The sequence below is a fragment of the Carassius carassius genome, chromosome 26, assembly GCF_963082965.1.
Source record: "Carassius carassius chromosome 26, fCarCar2.1, whole genome shotgun sequence".
In the NCBI taxonomy this organism is placed as follows: Eukaryota; Metazoa; Chordata; class Actinopteri; order Cypriniformes; family Cyprinidae; genus Carassius; species Carassius carassius.
In genome coordinates, this window is record NC_081780.1 from 14,628,606 (window position 1) to 14,654,700 (window position 26,095).

At 41.9% G+C, this 26,095-nt stretch overlaps 1 protein-coding gene and 1 pseudogene across 3 annotated transcripts in view; one reads left to right on the forward strand and one right to left on the reverse strand.

Moving 5' to 3' along the window:
- LOC132105867 (protein lin-7 homolog A) overlaps positions 1 to 17,995 on the reverse strand; it is a 68,776-nt gene extending 50,781 nt beyond the window's left edge. For all 3 annotated transcript variants that reach the window (XM_059511337.1, XM_059511335.1, XM_059511336.1), the window contains exon 1: positions 17,846 to 17,995. In XM_059511337.1, the coding sequence (XP_059367320.1) occupies positions 17,846 to 17,885 (40 nt within the window). In that variant the 5' untranslated portion in view covers positions 17,886 to 17,995. The remainder of the gene's footprint in view (positions 1 to 17,845) is intronic.
- LOC132105403 (acyl-CoA synthetase short-chain family member 3, mitochondrial-like) overlaps positions 17,884 to 26,095 on the forward strand; it is a 68,661-nt pseudogene continuing 60,449 nt past the window's right edge.

A 26,095-nucleotide genomic window follows, 5' to 3' on the forward strand; every position in this document is an offset into this window, starting at 1 on the left:
GATCATAGCTGTATATGGATTGCCATTTTTAAATAAATTTAGTAGCAGAGCTACTGCAAGCGATTTTTAGTGCTGCAAATCCATTTATCCATTTTTCGCGTCTGCATGGAGAGATCACGTCATGGTTGCTTAGCAACGGCAGATGCCTCAGGGGCGCAACTGCCCAAGCGCTTTGGAAACAAGGAGAAAGCTGCGCGCCTAGCGTTTTCCATGCATTTTTAGGCGCGACATGTGAACGGCCCCTAAGACTTACATCTTTGACCACTGTACAGTGGTATTACATTTTACTCATAAATCAATTACGTTGATTTATATGAATATTACACACCAGTAAATAGAATGAAAACCTTTTTAGTTCCCTAAATTTAAAACTAAACTAAATTTAACAATCACAGAACAAGAATAAAAAAATAAATAGCTATAAAATTTGTACTTCACTCATGTTCCAATATCCATGTGAAACATCATCCTTCCTAGCCACCGCTCATGTCCATATTGATAAACTACAAGTTTCACGCAGACATTACCATATGCCCACTTTTCTGTCGTACGTTCGTTTTGTGAATAAGGCCCTGTAACTCTATCCCTCTCAGCCTTGTGTTAAATTAAATATGGTGCCTCACTTGACCAAGGTCTATAAAAGGGTCATTGATGCTGACCAATTCAGTCCAGAATCAAGTTGTGTCCAGGGATTTTGTAGGTCAGATAATAATTACATGGATCAGCAGGTGACTGTTAAGTACGAGGTAGTAATGAATGTGCTTTGAATATGAGGGTGTTTTGGGTTTTAGATTGCAGGTATACATCAGTGTATGCATATCAACATGTGTTTGGGAACAAATGTGTTTGGATAGAGTTGTGTAAAGCTGATAAATAGGAGAATGTCTGAGAACTGTGTGTGGGAGATGATTTGCTGCTGTCGCTTTGTGCCTTTGACGACAACTGCATCTTGGGTCAAACCCAAGATGGCGGCGCGTCCACACGCAGCGGTTCTGTCCCGACAGAACGGTGTTTTCGTGTTTTTTTTCTTGTGAGTCGCAGTGTTTTTGTATGTCGTCGTCGCGTCTACCTGATCCGCGTCTACCAAATACAGCCGCGAGTTTCTGCTTGATGTCGGCAAAACCGCATTTTTAGAGTTAAACTCTGCGCACGCGGAACAGCTGCGGGATCTCGGTCTGCTACAGAGGCCTTCACCATCACCGACCCCCACTACTGCATCTCGCCCACAGCGGAGGCGTCACAAGCGGTGTGAGAGGAAGCAGAAGAGGGGTAAGCGCGGAGGTATCCGGGCTAGGCTAACGACTAACCCACACAAGCCATCTATCCCCACCATCGTACTGGCTAATGTACGCTCGTTGGACAATAAACTGGACTACATTCGATTACTACGCTCAACTCAGAGGACTGTAAGAGACTGTTGTGTTTTGTGTTTTGCGGGCTTTGTGTTTACATCAATGACGCGTGGTGCCGCGATACTGTTGTGATCTGCAAACACTGCTCACCCCTGGTGGAGTTTATGATTATTAAGTGCCGGCCTTTCTATCTGCTGAGAGAATATACTGCTATACAGCTCATTTCGGTGTACATTCCCCCGTTCAACCTCATCAGCAACAGGAACGACGCACTAAATGAACTGTACCAGCTAGTCCGTGAGCAGCAGACAGCACAGCCCGATGCTTTTCTCATCGTAGCTGGGGATTTCAACCATGCTGACCTAAAGAGTGTGTTTCCAAAAATACACCAACACATTAACTTTCCAACACAAGGTAATAACATTTTGGACTTTGTTTACACCACACAGAGAGGAGCTTACTAAAACCATACTCACAGAAACCATCACTGTCCGGGCCAACCAGAAGCCATGGATGACAGGGGAGGTCTACAGACTCCTGCAGACACGGAACGCTGTCTTCAGAGCTGGAGATGAGGTGGACCTGAGAACAGCTAGGGCCAACCTGTCCCGTGGCATCAGAGAGGCTAAGAGACAGCACTCCAGGAAGATAGCTCATCAATTCAGCGACAGCAGAGGTGATGACGCTGACCTCAGACAGCGCGAGGAGATCCTTCAGCGGGATCAATGCACGCAAAGCTCCGGGTCCTGACAACATCCCTGAGCGTGTACTGAATGACTGTGCAGCAGAACTCACTGATGTCTTCAAAGACATTTTCAACATCTCACTGAGTCAGGCTGTTGTTCCCAACATCATTCCAGTTCCGAAGAAGCCATCTCCATCCTGCTTCAATGACTACCATCCTGTTGCACTTACCCCCATCCTCATGAAGTGCTTTGAACGGCTAGCCATGCACCACACCAAGTCTGCCCCCTCCCCCCTCCCTGGACCCCTTCCAGTTTGCATATCGGTCCAACCGGTCGACCGATGATGCCATCTCCACCACCCTCCACTCAGCACTCACACATCTGGACAAAAAGGACTCATATGTCAGAATGCTGTTCATAGACTTCAGTTCAGCATTCAACACAATCATCCCTCAACAGCTCATTTACAAACTGATTTAGCTGGGGCTCAACACTTCGCTGTGCAACTGGCTGTTGGACTTTCTGACTGGAAGACCTCAGGCAGTACAGGTCGGCAGCAACACATCCAGCACCATCACACTGAACACAGGGGCCCCCCAAGGATGTGTGCTGAGCCCCCTCCTCTTCACTCTGCTGACCCATGACTGCACACCATCACACAACTCCAACCTCTTTATTAAGTTTGCAGATGAAACGACTGTGGTGGGTCTCATTAGCAACAAAGATGAGACAAACTACAGGAGTGAGGTGAGCCGCCTGGCCAAGTGGTGCAGTGACAACAATCTCTCTCTGAACGTGAAGAAGACAAAGGAGATTGTTCTAGACTTAAGGAGAGCACACACTCAGCACGTTCCTCTGACCATCAACGGTGTGACTGTGGAGAGAGTGAGCAGCACCAAGTTCCTGGGTGTGCACATCACAGAGGACCTCTCCTGGACTGAAAACACCGCAGCACTGGCCAAGAAATCACAACAGCGTCTCTACTTCCTCTGCAAACTGAGGAGAGCCAGAGCCCCGGCCCCCATCATCTACACTTTCTACAGAGGCAACATCGAGAGCATCCTGACGAGCTGCATCACTGCGTGGTTTGGCGCCTGCAACGCGTCCTGCCGAAAGACTCTGCAACGCATAGTGAGAGCAGCTGAGAAGATCATTGGTGTCTCTCTCCCCTCCCTCCAGGGCATCTATGGAACACGTCTCACCCGCAAAGCCCTCTGCATCACAGGTGATCCCACTCACCCATCACACAGCTTCTTCAGCCTGAAAACATCAGGGAGGAGACTGCGGAGTCTCCAGGCCAGGACCAGCAGACTGAAGGACAGCTTCATCCACCAGGCTGTCAGGAAGCTGAACTCCCTCCCGAACTTGCCCCCCCTCCCCTCTTCTGCCCCAGGCACCAATGAACTATGACCCCCCTCCCCCCCACACACACACACTAATTATATGATGACATGCACTAGTCACTTTGTGCAGCATTAGTCTGCTCACTACCTCATTCAGCATGGAACTGATGTCATTCCACTACCTCATCAGTTAGTTAAATAAAATAACTGCTCATTAGCCCTTTGTCACTTGTCACTTTAATCAGACTTAAGATATTTTTATTAAGGGATTTTTTTGCACTAAAAATCTTTAAATCTGCACTGTTGTTCACTTCATTGATTTGCACTATATCGGTCATTTGCCTTGCACTGCTTTATTTAACTTTATTTTTTATTTTATTATATGCCTTTTTTTTACATTCCCTTATTGTTTAGTTGTATCTACATTTTATATTTGATCTAGATTTTTTAGGCTTTAATGTTAACGTTATCTGTATGCACCGGGGTCTGAGAGTAACGCAATTTGATTCTCTGTATGTATGTACTGTACATGTGGAAATTGACAATAAAGCAGACTTGAACTTGAACTTGAATAATCACCAAGTAAAATAATATAAAATATCAGATTCCCTCAGAATTCATCACTAAATTAATACTCGTGCTTGAGCATTAGAGATGTTTTCACTGTAAGATGTATTAAATATATCCCTGCAATTAGCAGGGGTTAAAAAAATGGTGGAAACATAATCGGCTTTAGCAAAAAAAAAGTGGTCATATCTCATCGTAATTGTAATTTCTTTTAATTGCATATTTGAGGGCACTGCAGGCAACTTGCATAAAATGTCTCTACTTTCTAACATTATTACCTCTGTAAACTTAAAAATGCTATAAGGAAGCAGCACACCCCTTTTTAGCTACTCAGAAAACACCTTTTACAGTTATTGGTTTGCTGGGATGAAGCGCCTTAAGAGAGAGGGTGTGTGGTTGATGGGATTATCTAATTGTAACGGAAGTTAGCAAATCACTTACAGCACCTTTAACAATATTGAGCTGAAACTCTATAACCTGGGGGAAGGAAATTATGTCTAATGCCTTATTAACTGCCTAAAGATCAATCACCATAATGTCATTTAGTGGGCAAAGTTATTTATACAAAATAAATGGACTGGTTAATGCATTTGTGGAGATTGTTAATGACTGTATCTTGGAGGGAACACGAAACAACATTTTGAAGATAAATTTATCCATTAACAAAGTTATAAGATGAAAAAACCTTTTAAAAGCATTTGAAGCTGCCGCATCATGCACAGATAGGATTAATTCTCCATGGCGCCTCTAGTTTTTTTTCCGCCTTTCAGTGAGCAGCCAAACTAGGCTTGGTTTATTAGTACAGGTCTCATCCCATCTCATCCCAATAAACAGTTATGCATGGCATCATTTAGCAGGAAAAGCAACCATCGTAGCACACATTGTTATCTCAAGAGCTAAATTTGTGGGATTCAGATTTGCATGTTGGCAGCTCAAGGCCCTGTGTCGATCTAACTTGGGATTTATGTCATATCTACTAGCGCTGGCTCACAAACAGGACATTTAAAGGGCCTGGTGTACACACTCCAGGTTTGTGATTGGTACATTCAACTACATTACCATGGAGACCGCTAAGTGCTGCAGAGGGGGCTGGAAATGCGTTGGCAATGGAGTGGAAGAGTACACTATTATGTATCTCTTCTCGTATCGTGTGGTCTTCCAACAAGAAATAAGCCAGAGTGATTGCGTAATTTTGCGCCTTTAAATGTAAAACCCGCATGGGGATGCCTGCCCACATGGCTGTGTGAGTAAGCATGGGGGGGGGGGGGGGGGGGCAAAGATAGCGCAGAGATAGAGATCATTCCGCCTTCCAGTGTACAGAATGTGTATGTGACCCGGCTCTCCATTCAAATCACTGTAGCCTTCAGCACTGCTGCTATTGGTGCAGTGGACAACATGATCCCATTTTCTCCACAAACACACTGTGGATTCAGACCACATAGTGAAAACACCACTAAAATCAACCATAGTATTTAGATCATGGACTAAGAGAAATGCTTTTCTAACGTCTACAGTTTTTGGCAGCTAAAGGAATGAATTTTTTTATTTAATAAGTTTCAGAATCATTTGATGGTATACATCTAATTAGGTGAATGGCTGCTGTTTCTTTTCTACACATCCCCTCAAACATCTGTTTTGGGAGTATACAAGTCCCTCAGTAAGGGAGGATTGCTTTACATCAACAGAAAACGCTTTCAACGGAATTAATAATGTGAAGTTTTGCGAAATCATTGTTTTGATGTTCGTCCAGTTTTCACAGGAATCATGCTTGGACTTTTTCTATCATGGCCAGTTTAGATACATTTTGTTGAGTTTTTCTGACAAAAGAATAAACTCAGCAACAGTGTCAACGAAGTATTAAATAATTTGTGAGGCATCTCAATCTTCTCACTGTGAACACAGTTTTTCTGTTTTAAGGGGTAATTTAATACTTAATGTTTGAATTGTTGTGTCAAAAACTTGACTTGTTTTTTCTAGACAGCTCCATCTCTTAGCTTGCAATAAAGTCCGACAATAATTCTGAGATTATTTTCCTGAGAAAAGACACCAGTATAACGTGTCTCTTCTCAACAATTCCTCAAACCGTGCTCATATTTGACTATACACCAATCTGCAATCAAACGCCAGAGATTTCATCATTCTTCCCGAGAAAAAACATACAAGCTTGTTTGCTGGTCTTAAAAATTTAAGGCAGATTTGTACCTCCGAATGATTTTGGGTGTGTGTGTGTTTGGGGGTTGTTCTGATTCGTGACTTGTTGTAAAAGTTTGTTTGTCCAAAAATCCTCTATTGTTTGGTGTCATTATGATTATTTAACTACTCCTGATCAAGACAGAGCATTCCCGAACTCAAATCGTAAATATATATATTTTTTTGACATTTACGACTTTGCATGATACCCATGATAACCAGTGAGAGCGAGCAAGCGACCCCTTACCGATGTTCAGTCAAGCGTCACCTACTGGACATCACCCATAATCTTTTTGTTTTGTTTTTCACTGTACAATAGAACATGAGCCAGGAGAGCCAGCTGACAATGTTGATTGTCCTCCATGTGTTTTTCTTCTCAAGTCACGTTTGATCTCGCGAGTTTCTGTGAGATCTTGTCACTGTGAAGTCATCCCTTCAATCAGCAAGTGCATGTTCTTGAAAATCTGTTGAAACTGTCTGTCTGTGGTTTCCCATGGTTTTAAAATCAGATAAGATTTGAATTGTCTAGTGTGTCCCAGGCCATAGGTTTTCTCCCAGCCTGTCAGGTCGGTCTATTGGTTGGATTTAGAGGGGTTTTGAAAACTTTTTAGCTTCTCAGCTGGCTGTTAAGTAAACACCAGCCTGGCCAGGTTGTGAGACCCTTTTAAACCAGCTAAAACCAGTTAAGACCAGAAAACCAGTTGGTTTAAGTTGATTTTTGTGTTTTCAGCAGGGATGCACACAGCAGTTGTATAATTTGTTTTTTAAGTTGCGATGAAATGGAAGTGTGATTGACCTTTTCTTTTGTATTTGTGTTTTACTGTATAATCCAAGTATGATGGATCATTGAAAAAGAAAAAATGAAGGACGGGGACTGTAATATATGCACTTGCTCTTGATTTGATTTTAAGATGTGGGTGTTGCGTGTTAAAATCGAAGTAGATGAACATGAGTTTGCAGGGTCGGGTTTTAAGCGAACTAAATGTAGAAGTACTCCATATCTCCAATTCTGATTTAAAAATAAGGGGACAAAACATTTAAAAAATAAAACATACAGCTCATTTCTTGTCAACGTTTTAAATTGTAAGATACGATGAAACACAATTGAGAACTCTGTTAGGTCTCATGAGCTGTGAAAGAGAAATAAAACTTTACTCTGGGGACCCTTTTACACTCCCCACTATAATTCATTATGAGGATTTGAATTTCAATGAGGCTGACAGCAGGCCAGGTTTTGCATTGCAATTTATATTCAATATTCACAGTGCAGTCTTCTAGAAATCATTTACATGATTATTAATTACTTTGTAACTATATGAACCCATTAGCTTGATAAGGATGAACAAGTGAATATAAATTCATCTTGTTATATGTATACCGCATCAGACAAAAATGTTTGTTTAAATAATAACAAAAAAAAAAAAGATATAATGCCATAGTAACTTAAAAGGTAGAGGAAATGCTGATAAATAAATACTGTGAAACACAATCTAATACCTCCAACGGACAAAGAAACCTCAACACTGCAAATCAAGTGCGGTGAGACACTGTTTGTCTAGAAGAGTGACCAGATCTCTGCAGAGACTCAGTGTTGTCTTTCAAGTGAGACTAAAACTCATATGTCTCAGCACTGTGCACGTTTCCTTCTATAGACAGGATTTAATAACAAGGACATCAATCTCAGTGGCAGGATTGTGGCAAGTGTACACATCCCAAGCCAAAAATTCAATATGGAGGACTGTGTCCATAGCAATGATTTTTCTGTGTTGAAGACACAGCTTAGGGTGTGACTGGTCATTGTGTGCATAGTATTTGAATGAATATTTCCCTGCTGTCATATAATCTTCTCTGTCTATATAGTGCAATACCATTTGTAAGTATCACAGTAATAATAATGCTAATGTTCCATTCAACTCTGAGAGTTGGAAAGTCTTACTCCAGCAGTTTCCAACCTCAGTCTTCAACTCTGATCTAATGATATGCAGGTGGATGACATCACAAGAAGGCGGTGACACATACAGATTCAAAGTTTATGATATCAATGAGTCAACATTCCCATTTTACAATACATGAATATAAAGCCAGTTTAGCAAATTTGCATAGACAGCTGCGTAAAACAAGCTAAATGAACCTCTCTGCTAATCTCCATACACCTGCAAATGTTAGCATTGCATAGAATCATTTTTGGGTGCAGTATGCCATGAGACATCCATGTTGACAACTGAACACCTGCAAAGCTAATAGGAGCCAAGATTTTCTTCCTTACATGTCATTTGGTGAATTTAAATGTAACATGGAAGAAAAAATAGTAAGATTCAAGCATTCAACAGCCCTGTGGTATAATTGCTCAAAAGAGGATAGTTGTTTTAGAGGCTGAGAAAATAACATTTTGTACAGTAAGACCATGAACATGTATTGCGTAAAAGTAAACGGTCAGTTTTGATTTCATGTTGACTAATAAGCTGTTTTTCTAATATTCAATTAGTCATCCATTACATTACAATTTTTGGTTTCTAAAGCTACGAGCTTCAACACTAACATCATGGTCAGCCAAGACACTACACTATTTTTCACACAACTGTTTTCCTGAGGATTGCATTGTCTTCACTATTTTACATGCCAGAATGAATTGCCTGAGAGAGTGCTAGCCATCTGCCGCTTTCCATATTCAGACAGCCATCCTTTACGGGTCAGGCAAGCCTGAGGAAAATGCTGGTCTCCGGACAGCAGGCCTGCCAAAACAGTAGGAGTTAAAGCAGTACCCTTCTCTGGTGTCCGGCTTTATATCCCAGGACCTCACTTTATCAAACCCTGTGAATTATCAGTAATTGGCCCAACTGTGACATTCCCGACTTCAAAGGGCACATAAATCACCTCGCAGTATAATAGCTCAGACGGCAAGCTATGCAAGTCCTGCACAAATGACCTCACAGAGCGTTTGTCCCTGATGTCTGTCTTTCTAGACCCTCTCTTTTTCATATACATAATTACTGGTGACACAGACAGTCTTGTTCGGATAAAAATAGTCTTAGATATGATCCCTTGATATCATTCTCAGGCTGGTCTGGGCTTTTAATCTTCGCATGGACAGACTGAAGTGGACAGAAAATGTTCAGAAATGCTTTTGCCTAGAGGATAGATTATATCACTGCTATTTTATGCAATATAATTCAGTGGTACATTTATACAAGTTACAGTATATAACCATCTTATAGTTGGCAATAGTCTTCAAAGCTTTTGTACAAATGAATAGCTTTCACGACTATCTTGATATGGTTTCTAATCAATTCTCAGAAAATTTTCCAAAAACGAAATGTGTTTAAATTCAAGGATGTCAAAGAGGAATCTTTAATGTTTAATTTAGCAAAGTACTCCAATGAATTTCATCTTTCTGAATAGAAAAAGAGGACAAAAAAAAATCTATTTGACATGAGTCTTCCAAGATTTTGAAAACAAATAAATTATTTTTGTCTGAGGTTAATGCATTAGTAGTATGAAGCAAGGATGGAACTTGAGCAAAAAATAAAATAAAACGCCCACTGTAACCTTAGGTATTATTTAGTTCAAAAATAATGCTTTTACATTGCAGAGGCAAAGCTACTAAATTGAATTTTCTTTTGAGAGGAATATGTCAAGCAATGCTAATCACAGAGAACCATGTTTGCATCCCACATAATTATATTGACATTTTCAATAAACTAGGAATTGGAAGCACATTTGATTGCATTTATGTTTGTGATTTTACTGATTTGATTAACTTATAAGGTACACCTGTATTAGCATAACATGAGGGCTTTGTCCAAGAAGACGTCCACATTTAAACAGCAATGATTCCCCCAAATCATCATTCCATGTACACACACACAGAATACAGGAACTCCTGAAATGTTTATTTTCCCATGGTGTACCATTAATGTATGGTTTTTCTGAAGTTACTCTTTTGTATGTGTGTGAACCTGGCCTTAAGTGTGCGCTGAGTGTGTATAAGTGCACAGTCTCTAGGAGAACGCACGAGTGCTGAATTGTTAAACACTGGCAAGAATTAAAAAGAATTTTGTCATTTCCTTGATTGTCGATGCCACTGCTGTCACGTCTGGTGTACAGAACACACAGGAGAGAGAACCAATAGCGGGTATGCCTTTTATTAGGGGTTAATCCACAGAGCATAAACAGTCCAGGCGTGAGTCGAAAACCGGAAGAGCAATCCAAACATAAACCAACACGACGGCAAGGCAAGGCAAGATGACGGGCAAGAATTAACGTACAACATTAAACAAGGACTCCGTGACTGAGACTCAGACAGACCAGGTATAAATACACACAAGGATGATGGGGAAACAGGAGACAGGTGGGGAACACAATCAATTACCTAAACAAGGAGGAAGGTGACCAAATAAGGGAGACAGAAAGTGATAAGGTGATAGACACCGTGAGAAGGAGGACATCTAGTGGACACCCAGGGACACAACCCAGACACTGTGACAGAACCCCCCCTCTACGGAGCGGCTCCCAGACGCTCCACGACAGACACAAGACAGACCAGGAGGGAGGCGGACAGGTGGAGGCTCAGGGGGAGGGACGGAGGGCCAGAAAAGAAAGACATTGGAAACAGGCACCAGACAGTAAACACAAAACAGGAAGACCAGGAGGGAGGAGGACTGGAGGAGGTTCAGGGGGAGGGATGGAGGGCCAGACTACAGAGAGGAACAGGGACAGGAGTAAATACAAAAACAACAGACAAACACAACATGAAGCCCCCCCAGGGCGGGGCAGAAGACCACCATGTCCGTGTGGTCAAAGCAAAAAACCCCCCAGGGTGGAGCCGAAGACCACCACGTCCTCGTGGTCAGAGCGGAAACCCCCCAGGGTGGAGCGGAGGACCACCACGTCCTCGTGGTCGACGCCAGAGTCCCCCAGGGCGGAGCGGATGACCACCACCCCCCTGTGGCCGATGCCGGAGTCCAACAGGCCCGAGCAGCAGCCCACCCAGTGACTTGACTTGACTCCGAACGTCCCACGGTGACCCGCCCTGACCCCGGAAGGTCATCAGTGGCTGGTCCTGACTCTAGACCGGTCTTGGGCACCGAATCGGGAACGGCCTCAGGCACGGGCACCGAATCGGGAACGGCATCGGGCACCGCCTCGGCCTCGGGAACGGCATCGGGCACCGCCTCGGCCTCCGGAACAGCATCGGGCACCGCCTCGGCATCGGCCTCCGGAACAGCATCGGGCACCGCCTCAGCCTCCGGAACAGCATCGGGCACCGCCTCGGCCTCCGGAACAGCATCGGGCACCGCCTCGGCCTCCGGAACAGCATCGGGCACCGCCTCGGCATCGGGCACCGCCTCGGCCTCGGGAACAGCCTCGGGCACCGCCTCGGCCTCGGGAACAGCCTCGGGCACCGCCTCGGCCTCGGGAACAGCATCGGGCACCGCCTCGGCCTCCGGAACGGCATCGCGCACCGCCTCGGCATCGGCCTCCGGAACAGCATCGGGCATCGCCTCAGCCTCCGGAACAGCATCGGGCACCGCCTCGGCCCCCGGAACAGCATCGGGCACCGCCTCGGCCTCCGGAACAGCATCGGGCCCCGCCTCGGCATCGGGCACCGCCTCGGCCTCGGGAACAGCCTCGGGCACCGCCTCGGCCTCCGGAACAGCATCGGGCACCGCCTCGGCATCGGACACCGCCTCGGGCACCGCCTCGGCATCGGCCTCCGGAACCGCATCGGGCACCGCCTCAGCCTCCGGAACAGCATCGGGCCCCGCCTCGGCATCGGCCTCGGGAACAGCCTCGGGCACCGCCTCGGCCTCCGGAACAGCATCGGGCACCGCCTCGGCATCGGACACCGCCTCGGGCACCGCCTCGGCATCGGCCTCCGGAACCGCATCGGGCACCGCCTCAGCCTCCGGAACAGCATCGGGCCCCGCCTCGGCATCGGCCTCGGGAACAGCCTCGGGCACCGCCTCGGCCTTGGGAACAGCATCGGGCACCGCCTCGGCATCGGGCACCGCCTCGGCATCGGCCTCGGGAACAGCCTCGGGCACCGCCTCGGCATCGGCCTCGGGAACAGCCTCGGGCACCGCCTCGGCCTCGGGGACAGCATCGGGCACCGCCTCGGCATCGGGCACCGCCTCGGCCTCCGGAACAGCCTCGGGCACCGCCTCGGCCTCGGGAACAGCATCGGGCACCGCCTCGGCCTCCGGAACAGCATCGGGCACCGCCTCGGCATCGGCCTCGGGAACAGCCTCGGGCACCGCCTCGGCCTCGGGGACAGCATCGGGCACCGCCTCGGCATCGGGCACCGCCTCGGCCTAGGGAATAGCCTCGGGCACCGCCTCGGCCTCCGGAACAGCCTCGGGCACCGCCTCGGCCTCGGGAACAGCATCGGGCACCGCCTCGGCCTCCGGAACATCATCGGGCACCGCCTCGGCCTCCGGAACAGCATCGGGCACCGCCTCGGCATCGGACACCGCCTCGGGCACCGCCTCGGCATCGGCCTCCGGAACAGCATCGGGCACCGCCTCAGCCTCCGGAACCGCATCGGGCACCGCCTCGGCCTCGGGAACAGCCTCGGGCACCGCCTCGGCCTCGGGAACAGCCTCGGGCACCGCCTCGGCCTCGGGAACAGCATCGGGCCCCGCCTCGGTCTCGGGAACGGCCTCGGGCACCGCCTCGGGAACGTCCTCTGGGCTTTGAGGAACGGTAGACTCCTGTCTCCTCCTCCTCCGTCCTCTATGTTGGCGAGTCGGCGACACCTCGTCTGGAGACTCAGGCGTTGAGTCGGCCATCTTGTGCTGTGGCGCTGGGCTGGCGGCCATCTTGTGCTGTGGCGCTGGGCTGGTGGCCATCTTGTGCTGTGGCTCTGGGCTGGCGGCCATCTTGTGCTGTGGCGCTGGGCTGGCGGCCATCTTGTGCTGTGGCTCTGGGCTGGCGGCCATCTTGTGCTGTGGTGCTGGCTCCGCAGCCATGACATTAACCGTCTTGGGAATCTCTAGGATCTTGGACAGCGTAGCGAAATAATCCAAGAAGGAGTCAGCGGCTCTCCTGGGCGTTGGCGCTGAGCTGGCGGCCATCTTGCACCGTGGCGCTGGGCTGGTGGCCCTCTTGTGCTGTGGTGCTGGACCCGCGTTCCTCATGGGCAGTGTCGCTGGCTTTCTCCTTCTGCCCTGGTGAGACGGCGGCTCTGGTCCCTCCCACGTGAGCCCAGAGTCAAAGGGGAGCCATGGTGGAGAGCGATGCTGGGCTTCCTCTCGCCCACCTCCTCCTCGGCGCCCTCCCCTGGTCCCGCGAAACACGACCAGGCGGGTTCCCTCAAACTGAATGCCTCTCTCCCGCTCGGAGGCTGGGGAAGAAGCGTAACTCGACATACCGCTGGGTCTCAAAGTGACGGAGTCCTTCTGTCACGTCTGGTGTACAGAACACACAGGAGAGAGAACCAATAGCGGGTATGCCTTTTATTAGGGGTTAATCCACAGAGCATAAACAGTCCAGGCGTGAGTCGAAAACCGGAAGAGCAATCCAAACATAAACCAACACGACGGCAAGGCAAGGCAAGATGACGGGCAAGAATTAACGTACAACATTAAACAAGGACTCCGTGACTGAGACTCAGACAGACCAGGTATAAATACACACAAGGATGATGGGGAAACAGGAGACAGGTGGGGAACACAATCAATTACCTAAACAAGGAGGAAGGTGACCAAATAAGGGAGACAGAAAGTGATAAGGTGATAGACACCGTGAGAAGGAGGACATCTAGTGGACACCCAGGGACACAACCCAGACACTGTGACAACTGCATGTCATGCCAAACCTTGTACAGCAGGCGCGTCACCAGCTTGAGATTGGTTTTTCAAAGCGATTATCGGACGATCAATCGGAGCACCCCTACTGTCCGTGTTTGTTGCTGTATGCCTTGCATAAATGATGACAAAAGAAAATGAGCATGGATTTCACCACTTACACTTAATTAAAATACTGTGTGAGATAATAAATGAAATGTTAACATAATGTGTGCTCTTATTTTGTGGATACAATTCCCTGAACTTCACCCTGTTCGACACTGTAAAGTAATGAAACTAAGGCACCATGTACTAGGGCTGGGCGATATACAAAAAAAAATTATATCTCGATATTGTCAAATTTTTTACGATATTCGATATATATCTCGATATGTTTGCATTTGCATTTAAATAATAAAAAATAAAACATGATTTTATTTTGCCCATTAGAAAAAAAAAACATTTAGATTAAACAGCTAATTTAAGCAGTTAAAAAATCTAGACCAAGAGATCACTTACTGCTTTTTATTAAATGAATACATATGTAGGCCTATATGTAACTGAAGCAGTGCAAATTAAGTAACAGTTATAGAAAGTGCATTCTGTCAACTTTTTAGTGCATGCAATTCACAATTTAAACTATGCAACTGGGAGAAGTATTTTATTTTAATTTTTTTAACAAGTTTTTAAGCTAAGAACACAAGTCTGACAACTGTCAAAATATATAAATATATATAAATGAATACCAAAGACTTTTGCATTTTCTCTGTCTATATTATGGAAACTGGTAAACACATCAGTGAAATTCCCCAATAGTAATTCCAAATGGCCATAGCCTATGTTTCTCTATTCAAACATCAGCGGTCGAGTAAGTGCATTTATTTTGCGATCACAAACGCAAACAATACAGTTGAGATCTCACGACAGAACACAGACCGGCTAAACGACGCTTTCATTAGATCGCTCAATTCCAGCTTGTTAGTGTTTTCAGATTATCGTCGGCGGCTCTTCCGCAATGAGGAGTGAGCACGTGCGCATGGTTGCCAGATTGCTTAAAATAAGCAAACACCTGGCAGAAAATGTATCCTTGTAACAGTGGAGCTCTGATTCGGAGATTTAAACTCTTGTTATCTGGCAACCGCTATCATTACAGCTCTCGTAGTAGAGGGGCGTAGAGCAGTCAGCAGTTACAGGTTCCTTTTTTGGACATTCGGCGCGTTCTTTTGGGAAAGTATGCTTGAATTTGAAATATTCGATATTCCCGATATATTCAAATTGTACATCGTCATCAAAATTATTCCGATATTATCGCTAATATTCGATATATCGCCCAGCCCTACCATGTACTTTTAAAATAGGTTTTACCGGTATAGTATTAGATCAGAATGTTAACTTGACTAGAAACCCCACTGAAAATATAAAGCATTGTTCCAGTCCAAAGAGACTTCCACATTCAGGAAAAAGGTTGGTATAGTCAGGAATAGGCATATTAGGATGCAGCAGTATTTAAAAAAAATTTATATATATATATAATAAATTATAAGCTTTTGCTTTGTATCTAAATTTGTTTTGACAGTTGGCCCACAAGTGGACTGACCCACAAGGAAAATTTGTGGAGCTCCTGATATGACCCTTCCATCCTTGGAGTGAAGCAAGCCAGAGCAGCACCCTGGTCTGTCAGTCGACATCCTCAGGTTTTACAACTGCAAAATCCCTATATTTCCTGATTTCAATCTCTCCTTCTGGATAAGTCTAATACAGTTCTGCTTTCCAAACCTTAGCATTCCATCCTTACCCAGGGAATAGGTTAGAGTTTCTAGAGTCTATGCTGTACACGTTGACAAAGTATCTTATTGATTTCAGTTTGCTAGATTAGTACTTCTATATTGTACATACATGACACCTCCAGATGTCCTGGATTACACAATGAACACTCTCACAGTGAGTGGTTCTTATCTTTGAGCATCTGTTATTTAAATACAATAGCAGGAAAATCTCACAACCTTTGGTTAACCGGCCGCACCCAAAATGAAGGGACACACAAAGTTATTTTGTCTGTAATCAAATTATAGCTACAATTCAGGCTCCTCATTATGCCTGAATAACCTCAAGCATAGAAGGCTTATTGCAAGAGATGTTGAATAATGCGAGGCCTGTGGTGTTTTAGATTTCTACTGTCATAAATCTGTCTGTTTTAATGTGCTACCATTAAGCATAACAATTACTTTGGGGTTTTGGCGATGCTCAAAATATGCCACCAAAAATAAATCGGTTTCCACTTAAATGTAATTGCTTCTGGAGGTTTTGTTTAATAATATAAATAAATAAGAACTACCGGGCCCCCTTTGTAGTTTCTCCAGTATGGTTTTCTAGTGTAAAATGCAGGTGGTTGTTTTCAAAAGTGTGCTCCCTTAGCAGTCGGGCAAAGTTATTGGGTAACTAATAGACCCCATAGACCCAGCAGTTAAGCTGTTTACTGGGCCCTGCTTTGCCCTTATGAAATCTACAAGAAAATACAAATCAAGAGAATACATTTTCATGCAATGGATTCCTGTTAGCTCTTATTATATGATCTATTATGTAGGACAATGTACAGTGCAAACAAATCAAACCATATTGAGCGACGTGACAAACTTAGAACAATCTTATTAATGTTCTAAATGGATGAATGGGTTGTCAAAGTCAAGATTGTATTGCTTGTAGTGCAAACAAGGTCTTTAATTACAATAAGCCTAGTATTTAGTCATAGGAAGAGAGACTAATTTTCATGAACTGGTTCTTATTATTATTTTTAAATAACCGTTTACATGTACAGTAAACTAATTCACATGTTTCTCTTGAGTTGAAATTTAGCAGTTTTTTTAAGGCAAAAACCTGTTTATTAAAACAACTTATGTTCTGTACGTGTTGTTAAACTGTCATACAATTAATGCATAAGTATTTTTATTTGTTAAATTTCATAATGGTCTTACAAAAATAATTTCACTCATTGGGTCAACGAGTCAGGGAGATATTTCGAGAACCGCTGGGATCGAATAGCGAACGAATCGTTCAGACAGTGTTTGTGAGTCGGTTTAAATGATTCAGTGTAAAGATCCGACTCGAGACAACAATTCGTTCACCAATCGGACATCGCTACTAGTTTTGAAGCAATATACAGTTTCCACATATCTACAGCGCGTCGCGCGCACATGCCAGAGGTGTCTCGTTTCTCTAAAAATATCTCTACATCGCTTTGCTTGGGGGACGCTTTAAATGGTTTGAGTTTCCTTAGGCTACTATTTGACCTGGTGTATAACATAAACGAAACACAATTCATTTGTTGGCTATTTAAACGCATACCGGCCCACATTGTTGCTCTCAGGCTCCTCTGACAGGTCAGATAATAAATTAAGACACGACAAGGTTACAACCATAAAGGCAAGCTTTTATCCACATGACATTTCTTCTTTCAGCTCTTAACGTATGAAGCATCGCGCGTACAGTAGATTATTCAAGCGTTTCGTTGTAATCTAATCCGGTTTTATTTTAAGTATTTAAACAACTCAGCCTCGAATTCAGTTTCGCACGCTGAGAAGTTCTGTAAAGTGAAATACGGACAAAATAAAGAAAACACACAGCGCTGCTTTAAACATCAGCAAAATGCATGTATCAAACATGTATCAAAGTGTTTTATTCAAATGAACCGAATACACAATGAACATCACACACACTAATGGATACTGAAGCACAGAGTGTGTTCTGTGCCTCACCGTCATCACCACCTGACGGACACAAACCGAGCCGAGAAGGCAACATCACCAGAACATCAACAGCCCACGAGCCAAATCCAATGCAAAAAAACCCCAATCCGACCACCGAATTGCGCACGAGCTTCGCTTCAGCAGCAAGGACTGAAAGAGCGTGCGTTTGGCAGTACTCACCTCGGTCCAGGGTGAGCGGTTGGACTGTCACTGTCGCCATGACTGTGCTGTGTTATCATCAGAGAGAGAGAGAGATAGAGATAGAGTGGAGCTGCGGCATCAGCGCGCACTGTAGCGGCGGAGAGCGCGAGCGAGCGCGGATTGGAGCTGTGCGGATGATGGGAGTGGTTGGGAGGGGGACGGGATTATTTACCACTCGCTGGTGTAGCGGACGACTTTGAATGGAATAAATCAGATGGAGATGCCGTGTCTGCACGCTGCGTTTAGAATTGAGTTGTGCATTTGCTTAAGCTTTTTAAACTTGGATACCTAAGATGTTTAACATTTTAAGTTTTAATGCTTAAACGGCATTGGTGAAACCAGATATTTAAAATGTAAGTTTCTAATGGTTGTTGAACAATATTTATTCAGACACCTTCAATATTTCTAACATTATCTCTGTAGTCGCTATACAGGTGCTGGTCATATAATTAGAATATCATCAAAAAGTTGATTTATTTCACTTATTCCATTCAAAAAGTGAAACTTGTATATTAAATTCATTCATCACACACAGACTGATATATTTCAAAAGTATATTTCTTTTAATTTTGATGATTATAACTGACAACTAATGAAAATCCCAAATTCACTATTTCAGAAAATTAGAATATTACTTAAGACCAATACAAAGAAAGGATTTTTAGAAATCTTGGCCAATTAAAAAATTTGAACATGAAAAGTATGAGCATGTACAGCACTCAATACTTAATTGGGGCTCCGTTTGCCTGAATTACTGCAGCAATGCGGCGTGGCATGTAGTCGATCAGTCTGTGGCACTCCTCAGGTGTTATGAGAGCCCAGGTTGCTCTGATAGTGGCCTTCAGCTCTTCTGCATTCTTGGGTCTGGCATATCACATCTTCCTCTTCACAATACCCCATAGATTTTCTATGGGGTTAAGGTCAGGCAAGTTTGTTGGCCAATTAAGAACAGGGATACCATGGTCCTTAAACCAGGTACTGGAAGCTTTGGCACTGTGTGGAGGTGCCAAGTCCTGTTGGAAAATGAAATCTGCATCTCCATAAAGTTTGTCAGCAGCATGAAGCATGAAGTGCTCTAAAACTTCCTGGTATACGGCTGTGTTGACCTTGGACTATAGTGTTCTGCATTCACTAGTTAAAAGATATCAAATTATATCTAGTGTCTGAATAATTTTTGGTTTGAATGTAATTAGGATGTTTAAAATGTACATTTCATTTAGAATATGAACAAACGGGGATGAATGTTTGAAATTCTAATGCTCATTAAACTTGGGATAAATCAGTCTTTCAAAATGTAAATGTAAATTTCTAACCTTTGTTGAATGTGGAATAAGTTATTTAAAAACTAAGTTTCTGGGAGAAGTAATGTTTAAATAAAGAGTTCTTTAAATTAAAAAATTCTAATGAGCGACAAGTAAAGTTCCGTAAATCAGACATTTAAAATATTAATTTGCAATGCTTATTGAACCAGAAATAAATCCAATGTTTAAAATGTACCTAAAATGTAGGCTTGTTACATTTCTGATGCTGTTTAACTTGGATAAATAAGACCTTATTTGTAAAGTTATAATGCTTGCTGAATTTGGATCATTGGTTAAACTGGAAACATAAAATATATTTTTAATGGTTGTTGAACAATACATAATAACAATGCATAATTTGCATGTTTGAAATGTAAGGCTTATCAAACATGCAAAAAATGCAACATTGTTGAACATTGTGCATATCAATAAATCAAACGTATGCATTCTATTTGTTACACTTATTAATACATCTAATTCATAATGTAAAAAGGAATGTGATGGAGCAGTTTAAATTACCTAACCCTAACCTTTAATTTCAGTTTGACTCAAAGAGGGTGCAGGATATGCAAGACTTAGTGTTGTTTTACTTACATTTGTTAGTTTTACCAAATATCACACATTTTTACTGCTACCAACCTCAAATATTTAATAAGACTCATATGCTTTGAATGGAACAACAAGTATGTTGTATTAGATCTTCCCAGCTCATAGCAGCAGTAGTGATTAGAATCATCCTGATGAGGGTTTACATTAATCTCCATGAATATACTGAAGAGCTCTAGTCCTGAACCCCTGCATCAAAAGACTTAAATTATACAGAGGCAAATCCCCTGCACAACCTATGACCTTCACAGTGAACTGACTGCACTAGACGGTGTGGCACCACCACTAATTTGCTCCCTGTAGTATGAATTCAAGGCCTGGTTTTCATATTGTTTGGTGTCTGCTGTTCACCTGCACAGTGAAAGTAGTTACGAGCACTAGACAAGTCTTTGGCAGCTTTTCTCCAGTTTATTACATGCTTTCATAATTGTGAACTTTGCTTATTATTTAGGACTTTAACAGCCAACTGGAGATAGGTGTACTATAACTTTTTTCATAGATTGATTTGTGATTAGATATCACTTTGCTCATGAGTAAACTAAAGACAGAATTAAAATTTTCATCTGAACTATCCCTTTAAGAAAATTCAGGTGCTTCAAAGTTGCAGTTTGCAAGCTGCTTTCAGAAATAACAACACTGATGGATTGCTCTGTCGGTCCTCCAGCTGCAGACAGATGTGCAGTGGTAGTAACTAATGGGATGGATGGAGGGCTTCAAGCCAGAGAGAAAGAGGCCAAAGGGAGATTATGCTCTCATGGCAATATGGGACACTGCCTCTGGAAAACATTCCGATGAACAGAGTGCAATGGGAAGCTTTCCCCATGAGAATGAATTGATTTCGGAATGGATGCGCAGATTTGAGAGCAGACTGACAGGGATGTTTGAGAACAAACTGGAGGAGAGAAGTAGAGAGATTAGACCAGTTTTAAGTTATGTGAATGTGTATACTGTAGTAGCTCGCACGAGCATAACAACTCTGATTCATATTTCTCTGAAAGGTGTTATTTTAGGCCTGCATGTAGGTCAGGGTTGAGCAAATTTCAGAATTAAAAGATTAGCTGTTAGAATTACATTCAAAATAGACACATCCAACAGAATGTTTATCAACTGGAACGATAGGATGAAGAATTTACTCATTCCCTGATATTTTTAGTTTATATATTTGTATAATACACATGCTCACACACACACAGATATATATATATATATATATATATATATATATATATAGATAGATAATGTGTATACACTACTAGTAAAACGTTTTTGAACAGTAAGATTTTTAGTTTTTTTTAAAGAAGTCTCTTCTGCTTACCGAGCCTGCATTTATTTGATCAAAAATATGGCAAATGCTGTAATATTGTGAAATATTTGTACTATTTAAAATAACTGATTTCTATTTGAATTTATTTTAAAATTTAATTTATTCCTGTCAAAGCTACATTTTCAGCATCATTCCTCCAGTCTTCGGTGTCACATGATCCTTCAGGAATTATTGTAATATGCTGATTTACTGATCAAGAAAACATTATTATTATTATTATTATCATCAATATTTAAAACAGGTAAGTAAATGTTTTTCAGGATTCTTTGATGAATAGAAAGATCCAAAGATCAGCATTTATCTGAAATTAAAAGGTTTTGTAACATTATACGCTATTCAAAAGCTTGGAGTCAGTATAATTTTAAAATAATTTAAAAAATATAAAATTAAATACTTGTATTTAGCAAGGGTGCTTTAAATTGATGATAAAGACATTTATAATGTTACTATAAATGCTGTTCTTCTTAACCTTCTGTTCATGAAATAAACCTGAAAAAATTGTACTTAGCTGTTTTCAACATAATAATAATGATAAATGATTTTTGAGCAGCAAATCAGAATATTAGAATGATTTCTGAAGGATCATGTAACTGGAGTAATGATGCTAAAATTGAGCTTTGAAATCACAGGAATAAATTACATTTTAAAATATATTCAAACAGAAAACAGTTATTTAAATAGTAAAAAAAAAAATCACAATTTTACTATTTCTGATGTCATTGGATCAAATATAAATGCAGGCTTGGTGAGCAGAAGGCCATTCTTAAAAAAAAACCATTTTTTTAAAATTACTGTTCAAAAACTTTTGACTATATATAAAGTTTTTATATGAAAATAAAATGCGTTTAAATTAAATTTACAATTTTATATTGAAATATTTTTTTTGTAATAATTTAACTATATGTAAAATAAGAAGAATATTAAAATGTATTAATTTGTATGAATTTCATAATTTTACTGCCTACACTAAATATGACTTAAAGTTCTGCATCCTGTTTACTACCTCAATTAAATCCTGAATGGCGCACAATTGTATGATGTGGGTGTAAAGCAACAAGTGAGGACTCAGTTTAATCTGTGGCCTTTAGCAAAGATACTGTACCTCCTCTTTTCTCCGTGCTTTATTTCAGCTTGTTTTAAACAGAAGACTCAAAGGAAGAGCAGTCTAATTATTCAGTGGAGAAATACTACGGTTCATTCGATGTATCTGCACTTTCCTCAAGAAAACGGCACCTAGTCATTTGGCTGTCAGGAAGTTTTGGAACATGACACTACATCCCTGTAGGACTCCTTTCAAACAGAGTCGTGTTCGGTGCAAGGACAGTGTATCGAGAAGAGGGCAGATACAAGACGGCTGCTGTTAGCTAACATATGCGTGCTTGGGAGACAGCGTGCTTTTGTTATTTTCACCAGTTTAACATGGCAGAGGCAGATGTTTTTGTCTGATTCATGATGAATGGAAGCGTACATGTTGCTTTGACACATCTTGGAAAACACACCAAACAGCATGTCATTGTGATATTCGGATATGTCAAACATGGCCTGCTTGTGTGCTCTTTTTAGTGGTGTTTGTTAAACAAATGTCACTATTACTGTTCCTCATATTTTGGGATTTAAACAAACATTTATCATAAAACGTAAAAACCTAGCTTTATTTTTGCTTGTTTTGTGACTGAAGGTGCAAGAACATTTAGTTTTGCACAGCAACATTTTACAGGTAAAATCCAGTAATTTAAATATGAATCTATGCAGTTGAGAGTTTTATTGAAAGTGACTTCTGTGTGAACTGTGCTTCATACATCACTACACTAATGACAATAGACAGTAGACTTTTTTTGCTCATGAAGTTTAATGAATGTGATCACACCTTAAGGTAGCAAAATAAAAAGAGCTGTTTAACCTGGGCTTAACCCACAGCAGCACAGACATAACTAATCATGTATTCATAATTATATTATTATGTAAATGAAATTTGATTACCACCAAAGATAAATTGTAGCATTTTCCATCCTTTTCCAACTTTACCCTTATAAAAATTTAAATGATAGGTTACGGTGAAGCTCTTAAAATAGAAATGACAATCTGTAAACATTGAAATACTTATTGTAAGACGTATGTTAGCCACAAGATGTTTTATTGTGCTAGGTTACTGTTTTTTATAGTGTGAAGTTAGGTCCAAATGTACATCTTTGTAACAGTGTAAACATTGTAGCACCACAAAACAATGATTTAAACGTCTTAACTGCTCAAATGATACATGGGTTTTAAGAGAAGAATATGTTTTTGATAAGATAAGATTCACATTTCTGCTTTTAAACCCTTGAAAATGAGTCCCAATTACGTACCATCGTAAGTGTCTCACTGTAGATGGATTCTTTCTTATTTTTTAATTAAAGGGAGGAGTTGAAATGAATTTTTGTGGTAATCAAAATAACTATGCCAAAAATGCTGTTACTTGAGCTCAACTTGTATAGAACCCAGAATAATCCTTTAATATAACCAAACGCATTACTTTTCTGTCCAAATAAAACCCTGCAGTGTGTAAAAATGACTAAATTGTCAAAAATTATTTTTCAAAGATTATTGCAGTACAGGTGCATTTCAATAAATTAGAATTTAATGGAAAAGTTCATTTATTTCAGTAATTCAACTCCAATTGTGAAACTTGTGTATTAAATTGAGTGTGCACAGACTGAAGTAGTCTAAGTCTTTGGTTCTTTTAATTATGATTTTGGCTCACATTTAACAAAAACCCACCAATTCACTGTCTTAACAAATTAGAATATTGTGACATGCCAGTCAGCTAATCAACTCAAAACACCTGCAAAGGTTTCCTGAGCCTTGAAAAAATGGTCTCTCAGTTTGGTTCAATAGACTACACAATCAAGGGGAAGACTGCTGATCTGACAGTTGTCCAAAAGACAATCACTGACACCCTTCACAAGTAGGGTAAGCCACAAACATTCATTGCCAAATAAGCTGGCTGTTTACAGATTGCTGTATCCAAGCATGTTAACAGAAAGTTGAGTGGAAGGGAAAAGTGTGTAAGAAAAAGATGCACAACCAACCGAGAGAACCGCAGCCTTATAACTTCACAAGGAATGGACCGAGGCTGGGGTTACGGCATCAAGAGTCAACACACAGATGTGTCAAGGAATTTGCTGAACCACAGACAACATCAGGAGGAGGAAGAAAAGAAAAAGGAGAAGAATCGGACTGTTGCCCAGTGGTCCAAAGTCCTCTTTTCAGATGAGAGCAAGTTTTGTATTTCATTTGGAAACCAAGGTCCTAGAGTCTGGAGGAAGGTTGGAGAAGCTCATAGTCCAAGTCGCTTGAAGTCCAGTGTTAAGTTTCCACAGTCTGTGAAAAAGTAAATCCTACACTATTTTTTTTTTCTTTGTATAATCATTGTCTGTTTTTCACTATCAATCCTCGGCCATCTCATAAGAATTTCATGCCCATCTTGCTCTCTCACCACGTCAGACTCAGACCAAAACCCATGCAAGAGTGGCTGTCCATCAGCTTCAGCTGCACTAATTAAATTGCCACTCATCAAATCTCTTACATAATGCACCTTTAGTGCCTTTACATTGGAGTAAGATCATTGACACACTTCCATGTGTTCACAGGGCAGCAGACAACATAACAGGCCAGACAATGTAAAAATAAGTCTTTCCAGTCAAACAATGGCTGTGCTATTACTCCCAGAGAGATAAAAAGTTATGGCAATATGAATATCTCTTGTTTTAGAAAGTCCTTCTACTGACAAATTGGCGCTGGGAGCAAGTTGACGGGCATTAAGTCCTAAGGCTCGATTCTTGCCTAGAATCCTGCAACACTGGGAGGAAATTAATTGAAGATGTGCAGTTTGTGTGATGTGCTTGCTGAATGCAGATCAGAGATGAAGACATGCAGCGAGACTATTGAGAATGCAAAACCTAAAACAAATACATGCAAATGGAGATCAGCTCATTGAGATGAATGCCAGATACCAGACAGAACAGACATTTATGAGTAATTTGATCATTCAGCACAAGGTGATTTTGTTATAGGGTTATAAGCAATGGAATTTACCTTGATCTTTTGAGATAAAAGGCACTGGAACTTCAAGAACAGAAAACGTTCCCATGTCCAATAAGAACATTTACTGAAATAAAACCATTATTTACTGAACTTCTGGGTTAGACACTCCTTACTAGTTGTTCAGAAACAACTTCTGCCAGTTCACAAAGATAAAGAGGAGAAAGCTGGACAGACGCTGTTATTCCCGAAGAACCAGAAGAAATGTTCTAGAAAACTTCTCAGAAACACACTAAAACACTTTCACACGTAATCGTTGTGTAAACTTACCTTAAAAAAATCATGAAGTCTTGTGCTGTTTCTGGCTGTGTGTAGCACCTACAGCTCTGCATATTCTCTGCAAGTGGACTTTAGGGAAACTATATAAAAATATAAACTGAAATGTATATACATTTTTCAACAGAATCCACAGTGTAGTTATTTCTTTATCTTTTATCCTGCTGTTTTGCAGTAACAGTTAGTTACATCATTGTTTTGCACCCAAAAAGGGTAAAGTGTCACCAATCATGTAATATGCATCATTCCACGAGATATATTTATCTTATTCAGCTCTATTAAATTCTCAGCAATTCACTTCGTAGACAATCTGCCTCACAGGACTAGGACCACTTAGCATTAATCGCCTCAGCCACTCTAATAGAAAACATTGCACAAGCGGTTTGTAAATCACATCATACCTTAACTGGCAGTAAGACTGATGAATGACTCAATCACAGTGTCCAGGCTGCACAGTTAAAATGGGACTGCAGACAGTCAGCAATCAGAGAGGGGTATGGACACAGGCATTACTGACAGAAATGGCTGGTGGTCTTGCGAGAGCCATAGAGAACACTATGCCTCTGAAATCGTTTAATAGCATTTGAAAGGAATAGTTCAGGCAAAAGTTTCTGTTATCATTCCCTCATCCTTGTGTCTTTC